General features: G+C 54.1%; 5 protein-coding genes across 5 annotated transcripts; 2 read left to right on the forward strand and 3 right to left on the reverse strand.

Moving 5' to 3' along the window:
* Positions 1–8: 8 nt before the first annotated feature.
* On the forward strand, positions 9–1892 carry Z520_11354 (uncharacterized protein; the record flags this gene model as incomplete). Its single annotated transcript, XM_016781843.1, has 1 exon — positions 9–1892. One exon carries the CDS (start codon positions 9–11, stop codon positions 1890–1892), a length of 1884 nt encoding a protein of 627 aa, XP_016627001.1.
* Positions 1893–2017: 125 nt separating this feature from the next.
* On the reverse strand, positions 2018–3295 carry Z520_11355 (uncharacterized protein; the record flags this gene model as incomplete). The annotated part of the gene is made up of 1 exon (XM_016781844.1): positions 2018–3295. One exon carries the CDS (start codon positions 3293–3295, stop codon positions 2018–2020), a length of 1278 nt encoding a protein of 425 aa, XP_016627002.1.
* Positions 3296–4195: 900 nt separating this feature from the next.
* On the forward strand, positions 4196–5570 carry Z520_11356 (uncharacterized protein; the record flags this gene model as incomplete). Its single annotated transcript, XM_016781845.1, has 3 exons — positions 4196–5091; positions 5161–5213; positions 5437–5570. The coding sequence occupies 3 exons, from the start codon at positions 4196–4198 to the stop codon at positions 5568–5570; spliced, it is 1083 nt and encodes a 360-aa protein (XP_016627003.1).
* Positions 5571–6339: 769 nt separating this feature from the next.
* Positions 6340–8405, reverse strand: Z520_11357 (uncharacterized protein; the record flags this gene model as incomplete). The annotated part of the gene is made up of 4 exons (XM_016781846.1): positions 6340–7161; positions 7231–7669; positions 7765–8078; positions 8139–8405. 4 exons carry the CDS (start codon positions 8403–8405, stop codon positions 6340–6342), a joined length of 1842 nt encoding a protein of 613 aa, XP_016627004.1.
* A 3708-nt stretch (positions 8406–12113) lies between these two features.
* Positions 12114–12445, reverse strand: Z520_11358 (uncharacterized protein; the record flags this gene model as incomplete). Its single annotated transcript, XM_016781847.1, has 2 exons — positions 12114–12283; positions 12358–12445. 2 exons carry the CDS (start codon positions 12443–12445, stop codon positions 12114–12116), a joined length of 258 nt encoding a protein of 85 aa, XP_016627005.1.
* Positions 12446–12731: the final 286 nt, after the last annotated feature.

Here is a 12731-nt window from a genome sequence, read left to right on the forward strand (position 1 = left end):
TTTCCAACATGCCACTGACAAAGCATCGTCCTGGAGAAGTGGAAGCAGAGGCCAGCAATAGGCCTCCGCTGCGAGGAATCCAAACAGATGACTTGAGCCACTTCACGGGGGCCCATGGAGGCGAAGATCTGAGCCTGGAGGAACAGACTGCTGTCCTACAGGCAATGACGCTCGAGTCCCCTCCCGGGATCCAGTCACCTCAGTCTCTATCACCCTATCCATCTCCTGGAATTGTTCAGTCGCCTACGAGCCTTTCGACCGAATCCGGCTTTCAAACCCACGGTTCGGCATCCACGCCCACAACTCCTATCACGCCTCTTTCTCCACCAGCTCAGAATTCCTCTCCATCTCAGTCAAAATTTGTATCAGCCTTGCAAGATGTCCGACATTTTGCTGGTGGTCTGATCAATCATCCCTACGAGTCTACCAAGCACTACACGATCCTACGGCATTCCTTTGGGATAGTCTACTACAGCGGTTCGTCGACAAATTTGGCCATCACGATCTTCTCCGACCGAGAGCTAGCTCCAGATAGGACACTGTGGCTACAGCGAAGAGGCTTCTCCGGAAAGACGGGTTTGAAGATCGGGGGCATCCTGGGTGCCAGAAGCACCTGGATTGATGTGACCCCATCCACCAGAGCGACGCCGGAGCAAGTCAACCCCACCGACGAACGCGCCTGGCAGAGAGACATCAAGAAGTTTTTGAAGAAAGCTCCGAAAGAACTTCGATCTCATCGACCACGCGAGACGGACATCCTCCGAATCCCGTGTGATGCCGACGATGGCTATCTGAGGGTGGTCCTGTGCTCTGCCGATGGAAAGCGGACATTGTGCGGTAGCCCAGTGTTCAGACTAGCATCCTTCTCAACAGACTCTAGCGTGATCAGAGGCTCATCCCTCAAGAGCATGCCACTCGAAGCAGGCATCAAGCTAGCAAATGTTGTTGGAAAACAATTCATCACCGCTACTGCTGGCCCCTACGTCCAAACTGCCAGACAGACAGTCACTAATCAGCTGACATCAGTCTATCAACCAAGTGCTTTGGCTCAGCAGGCATTCACTACCGCGTATGATGAGAGTGGAATTCCAAATCGCTTTGACAACATGAATGAGCAGTATTACACTGCTCGAGATGAGTCTTATAGTCGGACCGACCTGGATGGGTACGATGCATTGGCCCGCCCAAACGTTGTCGGCCCAGCGACCGGCCCAGTCCCGCCATTTCCGGTACGGTTCCATGGAAAGGTGGTTGCCGGCACCGGCAGGAGTAGAGCCGTCTTGAACATGCCGACAGCCAACTTGACAGGCATTCCCGAGGACGTTCTTTTGCGGTATAAAGGCGTATTCTTTGGGTGGGCTGCAGTGAACTTGCCCAGCAAGCTTGCGGCGGAAAAAGATATCTCAGATGAATGGCGTCAAGCAATCATTTTCATCTCGCCAGACCCTTATGGAAGGAGGACTGTGGTAGAGAAGAACACTGCCCGTGTGTACCTGATTCATGATTTCCAATCGGTCGACTTCGTTGACGCCAAAGTGTCTGTGCTGGTGATGGGTTATCTGCGAGCTCTAGAGCCCGGGTCAGACAAGGAGCTGCATGTTGAAGCACAGCTGTTTGATTTCTACAAAGACGTCGCCATTACGAATGCAAGTTTGGCTCGACCCGCCTGGGCAGCAGATGCCACATTAGAGCGCGTCAAGTCAGCATCCTCCAATCGATCTTTGACGGAACGCTATGTTGATTTCAGGCAGAGCACACAGAGGCAAATCGACCGGGTCCCTGTTCACCGGTTAGGGGTCCGGACAGAGGGAGCAACTCTGAAGGACAGATTGATTGGAAATGGCGGAGTGTGGATTCCAAGATCACCTCTAACGCATAACGCTACTTCTTGACCGGTCCGATTCAGCTCCTTGCCTGACCAGCGAAGAAAGGACGTGCCCCTTCATGAATTCTCAAAGCACAACAGTTTGCTACAATCTGCTGTTGGCATGTCCAGCAAGATCCAACCCGGAAGTCGTCAGTCACGACTCCGGCCGCTCCGCGTTAGGAATCCCAGCACAAGAAGCATGACCTTGTAAATGAGCAACTTGACTCCTGTCGCATGCAAACAGTCAATGGCCCAATGCGAGGATTTCAAAACCCTGCTGGCTCGAGGCACGGCCACTTTGTCATAGGCCGTGACGGCTTCTTCGAGGGTGGAAGCTTTGTTGAGTGAGTTTGCGAGGTCCCAGGCATCCATTATTGCCATATTGGCACCGTTGCCTGCGAAAGGACTAACTGCGTGGTTTGCGTCTCCGATCCATATCACGGGCGCATGCCCCACTGACTGGTGTGGGAAAGGGGGTCGATCCATTGCATTGAACTGCATGATCGTGCTTGGATCCGTCGCGGAAATGAGACTCTTCACCAGAGGAGCAAAGTTTGCTGCCAGCTCCATTGATTCTTCCAGCAATTCGTCGAGGCGCTCTTGAGGAATGGGGTATTTCAATGACTCCTTCATCACGGGACTCGGACGACTGAAGGCCCAGAGCGCGGATTTGTCGTCTACGGGAGAGACAAAAAGCCCAACTCCCTTTGCACCCAACACACCGCCCCAATCACGATCCAGGGGCTTCGGGATGTCATCGTGACTGGCAAACTTGGCGATGCCGGACCAGAGATAAACGCCAGCATAGTTGAGGCCGTCGTTTGGTCTCAACAGCGATCGCAACTTGCTTCGAGACCCATCAGCGGCCAGGAGAATGTCACCCACCGTGGTCAAGCCAGTGCTGAGGTTCACTCGAACTCGGCCGTCTTCGGTCGGCTCTGCCCCCATCACAGCCGTTTCCCATTGGATTTGGGCCCCCGATGCTATAGCCGCCTCCGCAAGGACTCGCTGCAAAGCATTGCGGCGAATTCTCATGCCGACCAGTTTTTTGGGTCCGACTGGCTGTATTACGAAGCGCAAAAAGGGGCGAAACTGAGGATCCCAGAGGTTGAAAGAGCCCCTTGCTTCAGGAAGGCCTTCAGAGTTGACACTCACGCTCCTGACAAGCTCGTACAGCCCTAGGGAATCCAAGACCTGGACGGCCCCGGGATTGTTGTCTGTTCTCAAGGATAGGGTATAGCCTTCCCGTCCGATGCGGTCCTCATAGCTATCTCGCTCGTATATGATGATTTGAGGCCTTGCTGGTGACAGAGATTCTTCAGGGAATAATTTCGCGATCGCAACAGCGAACGTCAGTCCAGCTATGCCACCACCGGACACGAGAATGGTTTTGCCGGCCAGCAAATCTGACGAGCCTTTCGAGGGCATCGGAGACGTTGTCTAGGGTGAACAAGCAAGAATAAGGAAGTGTTTCTCCAACCTATGTGCATAACCCCGAAGGTGGATTTTCGTCGTGCCGGAGGTAATGACTTGGTTCTTATATATTGTTCCTTCCGTACCCAAGTGCATGCAAAAGCTGTCGCCTTGGGACTAGGCTCAGGCAGAAAGATTCTTGTGGATGGATGCAGCGGATTGCTTCGCAGACAGCCAGTCAGGACCCTGGATTTTTTGTAATCCCAACACTATGCCGCCCTCTGGAGCAAACAGTCCTCCAATCCTACTCGCGAATACTATATAACCTTGTCGGTGTGACGACGATATTGGTGCCAAAGAAGGGACTGACCTCTTGCAAAGCGAATACGATGTACTCGGTCAACCTGCCCTTGCAAGCTGCTTCGGTCGGTCCTTGAAGCTTTCCCCAGACTCGAAGATCCCGACGAACCTCTCCATCTTTTGCCCCTCATTTCGGGATTTCCTAATGAAGGATCCCATGGAGGCGAAAAAAGATGAGCAGTGGGGAGCAGAACAGGGGACGGTGCCTTCGGAGACAAATGAGATGAATGAGCTGTGGTCTTACAACAGGGGGGCACTGAGCGGGGACAAATGAATGCAGGCAATGGGCTGTCCTTCGCTGTCACCGTCGCGGGATTCCACATGCGATTGAATACCTCGATGGTGGATTCGTTTCGGTCGAAAGCAGAGCGGAGTTCCCGCTTTGATGGGATGACGACTGTTGGAGAGCTGCTCGTCTGATGATTCTTTTTGCTTTGTTTCCCTCCTTCTTACTTCCCCTCTCCTATACAAGGAGCCAATCCTGCTATTGCTCGAAGTCTTTCTCAAAACTTAACAATCACACTCTCTCTGCAATTCTTTCCAAGACCTCCCACCATGTCGCAAATGAATGCAGTCCGTTTCTACGGCCAGCGCGACATCCGTCTCGACCAGATTCCCGTCCCTTCCGTCAAGCCCGGCCAGGTCAAGATCGCCCCAAAGTTCTGCGGCATCTGCGGCTCTGATCTGCACGAGTATCTCGGCGGCGCGAACCTGATCCCTCAGGAAGGCCACCCGCACCCCATCACGGGCGAAACCCTGCCCCTGACGCTGGGCCACGAATTCAGCGGCGTGGTGGAGGAGGTGGGCGAGGGCGTCAAGAATGTCAAGCCTGGTGACCGCGTCTGCGTGCAACCCACCATCTACGACGGCAGCTGTCGCGCCTGCAAACGAGGACTGGTGAATTGCTGCGACAAGAACGGCTTCGTGGGGCTGAGTGGGTGGGGTGGCGGACTGTGCGAACACATGGTCGTGCCTGAGAGTTGTGTCAAGCCGTTGCCGGACAATATACCCTTGGAAGTCGGCGCCTTGATCGAGCCGCTGGCGGTGGGTTGGCACGCGGTCGACATATCCCCTTACAAGGACGGCGATGCGGCTCTCGTGCTTGGTGGAGGCCCCATCGGTCTCGCGGTCGTGCAGGCCCTGGTGGGTAGAGGGTGCAAAAACATCATCGTCAGCGAAGTCAGCGGCCGGAGGAGAGAATTTGCGAAGCAGTTTGGCGCACACCACGTCATTGATCCGGTCAAAGTGGACGTCGTCGAAGAAGTTGAGAAGTTGACGAACGGCGAGGGCGCTGATGTCGGATTCGACGCCGCCGGCGTGCAGGTCGCGGTGGATACGGCATTCAAAGCCATCAAGGCGAGAGGGACGTTGGTCAATATCGCCGTGTGGGAGAAGAGGGCGACGCTGCAGATGAATGATATCGTGTTCAGGGAGAGGGGGTACATGGGAGTGTAAGTGCGCGCCAAAATAGGCGAAGAGTGGACTGGCCGTCTGAATGGCTGACTGACCGTGAACTACAGAGCAACATACTCCCTCGGCGACTTTGAAGCCGTCATCAAAGCCATTTCAACCGGTAAGCTCTGTGCTCTCACAATCTCTTCCAAAGCCACCCATCCATGCATGCATCGCAAGAACAGAAAAAGAAAAAAGATTCCTCTCTCGTCCCCCTCCGTGAATAACACCATCACTTTCATGACCGTCAAGAAATTTCTACTCGTCACCTCTCCTGCGAAAGCTTTTCCTCTCCTTGCAAAAAAGTGCACATCTCCCCAAACTAACGTGATGGGTTGTGTTAGGCGCCATGAAACCCGCCGGCATGATCACCAAGACGATCAAGCTCGACCAGGTCGCCGAGGAAGGATTCAAGACGCTGATCGAGGACAAGGAGAACCACGTCAAGATCCTTGTCGATGTCGGCGCGGGTATATAGGGAGGTTGGTTGGTTGACACTGGTGGATTGTGACCAAGGGAGATGGGTAGGCAGGCGGGTAGCGCAATGGTGATGCCGGGTAAAGGGTATGCGGACTCTTGGAAGTGAAGAACAAGAGTGGGTGGTGGTGAGGAGAATAGGAGCGGGAAGAGGGTGTGGAACTATGGGATAGGACAGGGGATCAGGGGATTGTTGGACTTGAAAGAAGCATGTGGAAGAACCATAAGGGAGGGCGATGACGAGAGCTTTCTTGAGTATCATTTCAGCAAGCTCAATTGCGAGCCAAGACACGATGCAAGTCGAGGCTGTGAGGCTACGCTTTCTCTCGCGACAGGTCTGCTCTGATCCGATTCGATCCAAGCCAGGTGAGATATAAGCAAGACTACGAGAGACGAGGCGATATGGAGAAAACGAAAGTCCTCGGAGAAGAGAATAAAAAGCCCCTTTTTATTAACAAGAATCATGGACGTGACTGCTACCCCTTTTCCTTTCCTTTTTGCGATCCATTCATGAATCCATTCATCCATTCATCCATTCATCCATTCATCCATTCATCCATCTGGACCCTGGCGTCTAAGTCTATCCAAGCCTATCGATCTATCGATCTGGTATCGTCCTCATCTTCCTGTTCGTCGTCCTCGTAATCAATGGTATTAATAAGTCATAGTGGTAAAACGGGATGCATGGCGTTGCATCGCGCAATATGGGTGGGTGGTGGTACACTGTGGAAGAAAAACAAGGTCATCTAGCCTCCAATGCGTAGGAGCGTTTAGACCTGCTCCGCGACAAGCAGCTGGCTTCCGCGCTCCGGGCTGGGCATGCGCGAGTGCTGAGCAGTCGACTGCCCGCTGTGAGTGCCGGCCTGGCTGTGGCTCTGGCCCTGGTACGAGTGGCGCCAGCCGCTGAGGCGCGAGTCGCTGACCAGCGTGTGCTCGGTGATGAGTTCCTTGTTGATCTCAAAATGCTTGACAAAGAGGCCAACCACAAGAGCCACACCCGCCAGGGCGGTCAGGAAGCCGAAAACGCCGTGGAAACCGGCGATATACGCGCTGATGGCGGCGGCGCGTTGTGGGGAGTCGGCGGGCATTTGCTTGAGGATCTCCAAGTAGGCTTCGGCTTGCAGGGCGATGTCGGTGGGCAAGCCCAAAGACGCGAGCTTGGACTTCATGACGTTCTGGAATACAGATCCTCCGACGCCGACGCCGACGGCCATGCCGAAGCTGCGCAGGAACGCGTACATGCCGACCGCTCGCCCTTCGTCGCCGGGCTTGCACGCTGCTTGTGATGCCGTGTTCAGCGCATTGAGGTTCAGCCCGTGCCCGAACCCGAGGATCACCATCTCCACCGCCCACACGGCAGTGTGAGTGCCCCGGTTCCACGAGATGCTCAAGCCCGTGCCCAGCGTCGCCAGGATCCAGCCGGTGGTAATAGCCCACCGGAACTTGGCAGTCCGCGTGATGACAGCGCCGACGATGACAGAGGCCGGGACCAGGGTCACCAGTACGGGCAGGAGGGAGACGCCGGTGCGGATGGGAGAATAGAGTTTGGCAGATTCGAAGAAGAAGGGGATGTAGTAGAGCTGTGCGTAAAGCTGGACGGAAAAGGGCTGTTAGCGAGTGCATACGTCATGCAGGTGAGGGAGTTCTGAGGAGAGACTTACAATGAGGCCTTGGGCGAAAGCGCCAAAGTAGATGGCATGGGCCGACCACACGTGGAATAGCGAATGTCTCAAGAATGCAGTCTCTTTGGCGCCAAATCGTTCCCATATCATGGTGGCCACCAGACCAGCCAGGCCGACCAACAAGGGCACCAGGGTTCTCCAGTGATCCCAAGCATATGTTGTGCCGCCCCACGAGATGGCGATGAGGAAGCTGGTTGCGGAAGAGATGAAGAGGACCCCGCCGATCCAATCGACACGGCCCAGCATCTCCTTCAGGGTGGCCTCGGGACGCCTGAGCCGCACGAAGAGCGGCACAAAGACCAACCCCACACCACAAAATGGCAACATCATAGAGAAGACCCAACGCCAGCGAGTCGGGCTGGCGAAGGCGCCGCCGATGATAGGTCCAATGACGCTTCCCAAGGCCCATGCTCCTTGACTAGTAAGTCAATCGACGTCAGTAAACGAGATCAACGCCAGATGAGCTTGCTAAGTTGCTCAGGGAGGCATGAGCTGGTATGCAGAGGAACTTACAGGACGCCAACGTATTTTGGGCGGAATCGCAAAGGGACAATGTCCGAAAAGATGACGAGGGAGATGATAATGACGCCACCGCCGCCGACGCCCTGCAGGCAACGGCCAACGAGCATGATGCCGATGCTGTGGGCGGTGGCACAAAGAATGGTGCCGACGGTGAAACTCAACAAGACAGTGAAGAGGGTCTGAGGACGTCCAACAATATCACTGATGGAGGCTGTGAATGGCATCGTCACCGCCACGACAAGGAGATAGGAAGTACCTATCCAAAACCCTTGGGTGGATGTGGCATTCAGGGCCTGGACGATTGTCTGTGCCAGAAGTTAGACGCGTTCTTGGGTGGTTGTTGTCAAGCGCGAAGAGGTACGTACCGACAGGGCAGTGACAATAACAGTGGCGTCGAGGCTGACCATCAAGGAGATGATGGCCAAGGTCACCATGACCAGAGCTTCTGTTCTCGATGGCTTCCATTTCGGAGGAGTCTCCTTGATGAGGCCGACTCTCTCTTTAGCCTCCTGCTCTTGTTGGATCATGATGGACTGTGTCGTATCGGTGGGAGAGGGTGTTTCTTTGGGTTCAGACTGCGGGCTGCGCGATGAAGGAGTAAGAGGCTTGGGACTGCGGCTTGTGGCGAGCATCGTGAAAGAGTTTGTCGGGCATATAAGTTGGTTCTCTGGTCGGTGGTGCTCACGGGTGATAATGGCAGGATACCATAACTGTCACTGGAGCATAAGCACCAAGAAAGCATCGTGGAGGTACCTGCACTGCCGGCAAACATGTCTATAAACAAAAGTAGCATTCTGCCGTTTCCTCACATGGTCAGGCAGTGAATTGGGAATGAGAGTGATCTTCAGTGATTGGCGCATTGAGGGAGGCCCAATATGTCGACGCCCTGATACTCGCCCGTACGCTTACCTGCCCATTTCCCACTTCCCAGTTCGGTATCTTGTTTAACTTCTGGTCTTTGGGGTTGTGCCGTTGGTCTCCATGTGATGGCCATGTGCTGATACGCCATGGGGCATGCGCTGTTCCTCATTCAGATGCATTACGCGAGCTGACACTCGTTTCCCGCACATCATCTAGCCCACATTGGTGGCCGGCTTTTAAGCTTGAATAAGCCATAGTGATGCGGCTAGAGTCGACGAGGTTAGATAACGGAGCTGCCGTGGGCCAACGAGACTCAGCCGCCGCGAGAGAATTGGGACTGCTGCTCGGGCTGGGTCGATGGGCCAAGCAAGATGACCGAGCACCGTCCACACGCCGCCGGCCAACTTTGTGTTGGACGATTGTCGTGTAATCCCTTCGATATCCGCGCTGTATCAGCCTCGTCCAGTCCCGTGTCGTGGTCTCGAATCGCCTGTATACCAGACGCCTCGCGTGGTCGCAGATGGAGGTATGGCTCGTCGCTTGCTGCCCAAGAAGCCCCAAAGCGTCTAGATCGTGCTCTTTAATACACCCGTCAATTTCCACCGCGTTTACCCTCGCTTTGGCCTGTATTCGCGGTAATTTGCCGTTGTATAATTCCCATGTCCCCGACCCCCAAATTCCAAAGATGGGGACTATATCGTTCCTTCCTCACCCCTGATATTTTCATCCCTTGATTTTGGACCCAGGGACTTGTGATAGACACATCACCATTTTCCTAAGATCAAATCCCAATTCTATCTCCACAGGTGGTCCCCGCTCAGCCTCGCTGGGACCGTGTGTCTACTTGGTACTCGTACTTCGTACTCCATAGTAAGACCGCGGCGATTTTGTGGATGCTTGCTCCGTGACTGGACCACGAGCCGTGTCGGCCTAATCGGTCAAGACAACGAATCCTTCCGCGGGTCCGAATGGATTCTCCTAACAGATCGACATCGCACTCGAGTTCGCCATACGACTCCACGTCGCCTTCAAGCGATTCCTTCTCACTTCAGAACGATCCTCAACCACTATCCCCCAATAACCAGAAAAACACGGACCACTCCACCACGTCACTCGCGAGAGTACTTGCAGAGAGAGCTGATGTCCTCCCCTTGTGCATGTTTGGTGGACTGGTCGACGCTTCAAGCAACTTGACGGCCCAGCAGAAAGAGAAACAGAAGCTCACCTGGATCAAAGTCGAGCCTGGGGCAAAGTGAGTCAGCCGGAGGTCAAGACACCAACTCTCCTCCGCTCCACAAGAAAGTCTCAAATTGCAGCGCTGCAGGTCTCAAGGTCTTTCGCGATGTGCTGCAAAGGATGATCCTGACTGGGCACAAACGCGAGGCAAAGAGCAGCAAAAACAACACATCAGGGCCCATGAACGCAGAACCAGCTTCCGCATCAGAGCGGTAGGTCGGGCGTGTACAACTTGTCACCACAATACTTAGCAGTACGTCGTCGCATGTTGTTCCAGACTTGGGGCGTCGATGCACGATGATTCATGGCAACTTGAGGCGATGATCAAGTAGTGAGGGTGTCACCAATGATTATAGATTGTTGTATCCACCATAGTCACAAGTACAATATGCACTTGTGGTCTTCCTGACGGCCTTTCAGGGTTGCGGAGCAAAGGCCTTCCAAGCTTGCCGCCCCTATCGTCCGGTCGTCGAACTCTGACCTGTCGGCCGTAATTGTCGCGTGTGATGAGGCGGGGGAAGATTGCACTCATCTCTGGAACACGAGGGTGGTCTGTCGCGCTGACATTCTTTTTGCAGCTGTGTGAGAGCGACACACCTGCCCAATGTGTGCTTCTGGTCCAGGGTCTCCAGCGTCGTGATCCCTCACAGCCAACTGACCGAATAACCGTGGCCATAGTAAGCAATAAGAGATCTATTGGATGCTTGAGCCATTGGCACCCTTGAAGGCCGAAAACCCCTCGAGGTCCACAGACTCCAGAGGACCATAACTTGCCCAAGTTTAACTCCTAGGCGACGCCGCAGAACTTGAGAGAAGTGATTCTGGAGCGACTCGGCAGCATCTCGCATGTCGGACGAGATCTCGCGAACCATGCGTAGAGACTAGTGTAAGGTCACGTCAGACGAGCCGCCAGACCTCCTTCAGAACCAAGTGCCACAGTCTGACACGGAACAAACGCCGTGGTAGAATGAAGCTAGTGGTTCATCAGCGACAAGGCGGCCGCCAGATCAGATCAGCGGATGCTGTCACTGAGGATAGGGATACCACTGCGTCCAAGGGTAGACCGAAACCTTTTTCTTGTCAGACATTGCCACTTTCAAGCTGGCTGGCCGCGTAGGATCGTTCTTTCGGTGAATTCGAGGTTTCCTGGTAATCACTCCGTCTCGCAGTATGCGGCCTGAGCGTCTTGTCGAGAAGCGAGGATTGCCATTTTCGCATGTACAATGTGCCCAAGTCAAACAAAGCCACATATCTAAAATAGGGAATCGTGGGAATCTCAAAGTTCGCGGAATTTGGTCCAGGATTCCAGGCCAACCACATGGCGTCACTTTCGGGCCGGCGGCGGTGGAGCCGCAGCCGAGCGAGCGACGAAACAAGGATCGTGGCTTGCGGCGGTAGCCATGGAAGTCATCATCGTAATCATCATTGTGGAAGTGCGGGATCTCATTCTGCCCATTAAGGTTTGCGATTGTTGCATCTGACTTCTTGACGTTTCATTTCGAAGCCTGGCTGACACGGACACATCACAGGGCGCAGACAAGCCTTATCTTTCATGCTGCCGCGGAAGCGAAACATGACTGAAGCGATCGTCTGGTGCGTACGAGGAAAGGGGAGCCCTGAAGCGCTGTTTGACCTTGGGGAACCCCAGGCTTCGGAAGTGCTCCATTGATCCGTTAATTGACGACAGCGACTATGAGGTGAATATCTGTCTATGCTGGTCGGCACCAAAATAAGCTGCAATCCTTATCGACGTGAGCGGTAGGAATAGCTCCTCTCCTGTCGTGAGGCCTATCCCATTCATCACAACTGAAGCTCTTTCTGGTGAACCCTCCATGCGTGAGCATCTTCCTTTTCCGGGCCTGAGACTCTCATCGGCACTCGGTGGTTGCATCGCATTCTGATCGGCTCTAGTCAGCTCGGTTGCTCAAAGTATATTCGAGCTTGCCAAATCTGACTGACTAGCCCAAGGCTCACGGCATAGGGGCAAGAAAGTATTTGAATACTTCCGAAGCTAGCATGCAACTCGTAGTGAGCCTGTCCAAGAGACTGACTCGGAGGTCGTTTTGAGGCCCGAGCTGAGACACCGGGCGCGTCGTTCTCCTTTGATATTTGATCAAAGCTCTAGCAGGTCGGTAAGATTGGGAAAGGTGCTTCTCCTATAGGCAATATTTGCTGGGGCCAGCGGCTTCTGTCTCACCAGGGCCAAATCTTCCACTGTTCTGGATAGCCCATAGTGGGTCAATTCACCTAGCGTCATCGTGCTTAGATTTTGCTTGCTCGAGTCGCTTCAATTCGTCGCGGAGAAGCTGCTCCAGCCCTTCGTTTCGCCGTGCAAGCAGCATGACATCGTCCGTTTTGATCGTAGATCTCCCTGCATGTTTGGCGAATGCTTCGAGATCGATAGCGGCATTTCCTGAGAGATGGTTGTATGTCAGCTGGACAACCTCATTTCCATCACGCAGCCGGATGCATGAAATCTTATCGTACCGATCTGTGCCCATACCAGTTCCATCAGACTGCCGATGAATTGCGGCGTTGCGTTGACCCCTAGATTGATACTCTCTTCATCGACCATCTTTCCAATCTGGAACCATAGCGCAGAGCGGAGTTTCTAACGAGGTTCTACAGTGTTAGCAGCGGACATCGAATCCTGGCTGTCTCCCGCTGATGCGATGGGAAGACTTGGATCCCTCACCTTCTGCAGGGATTCCGCCTCTGCGTCTGTCGACGACGCCATGAACAATAGATGGACGACAAAAGGGTCAAGTGCAGGTGTGTTCTTCGAAGTTGTCCCGACGAGTATGCACTTTAAGCATGCCTTGTGGCCGGATCAAATTGCGTGACAGGAAGACGTCGTGTAA

The sequence above is a fragment of the Fonsecaea multimorphosa genome (genome assembly GCF_000836435.1).
Source record: "Fonsecaea multimorphosa CBS 102226 unplaced genomic scaffold supercont1.38, whole genome shotgun sequence".
Classification (NCBI taxonomy): Eukaryota; Fungi; Ascomycota; class Eurotiomycetes; order Chaetothyriales; family Herpotrichiellaceae; genus Fonsecaea; species Fonsecaea multimorphosa.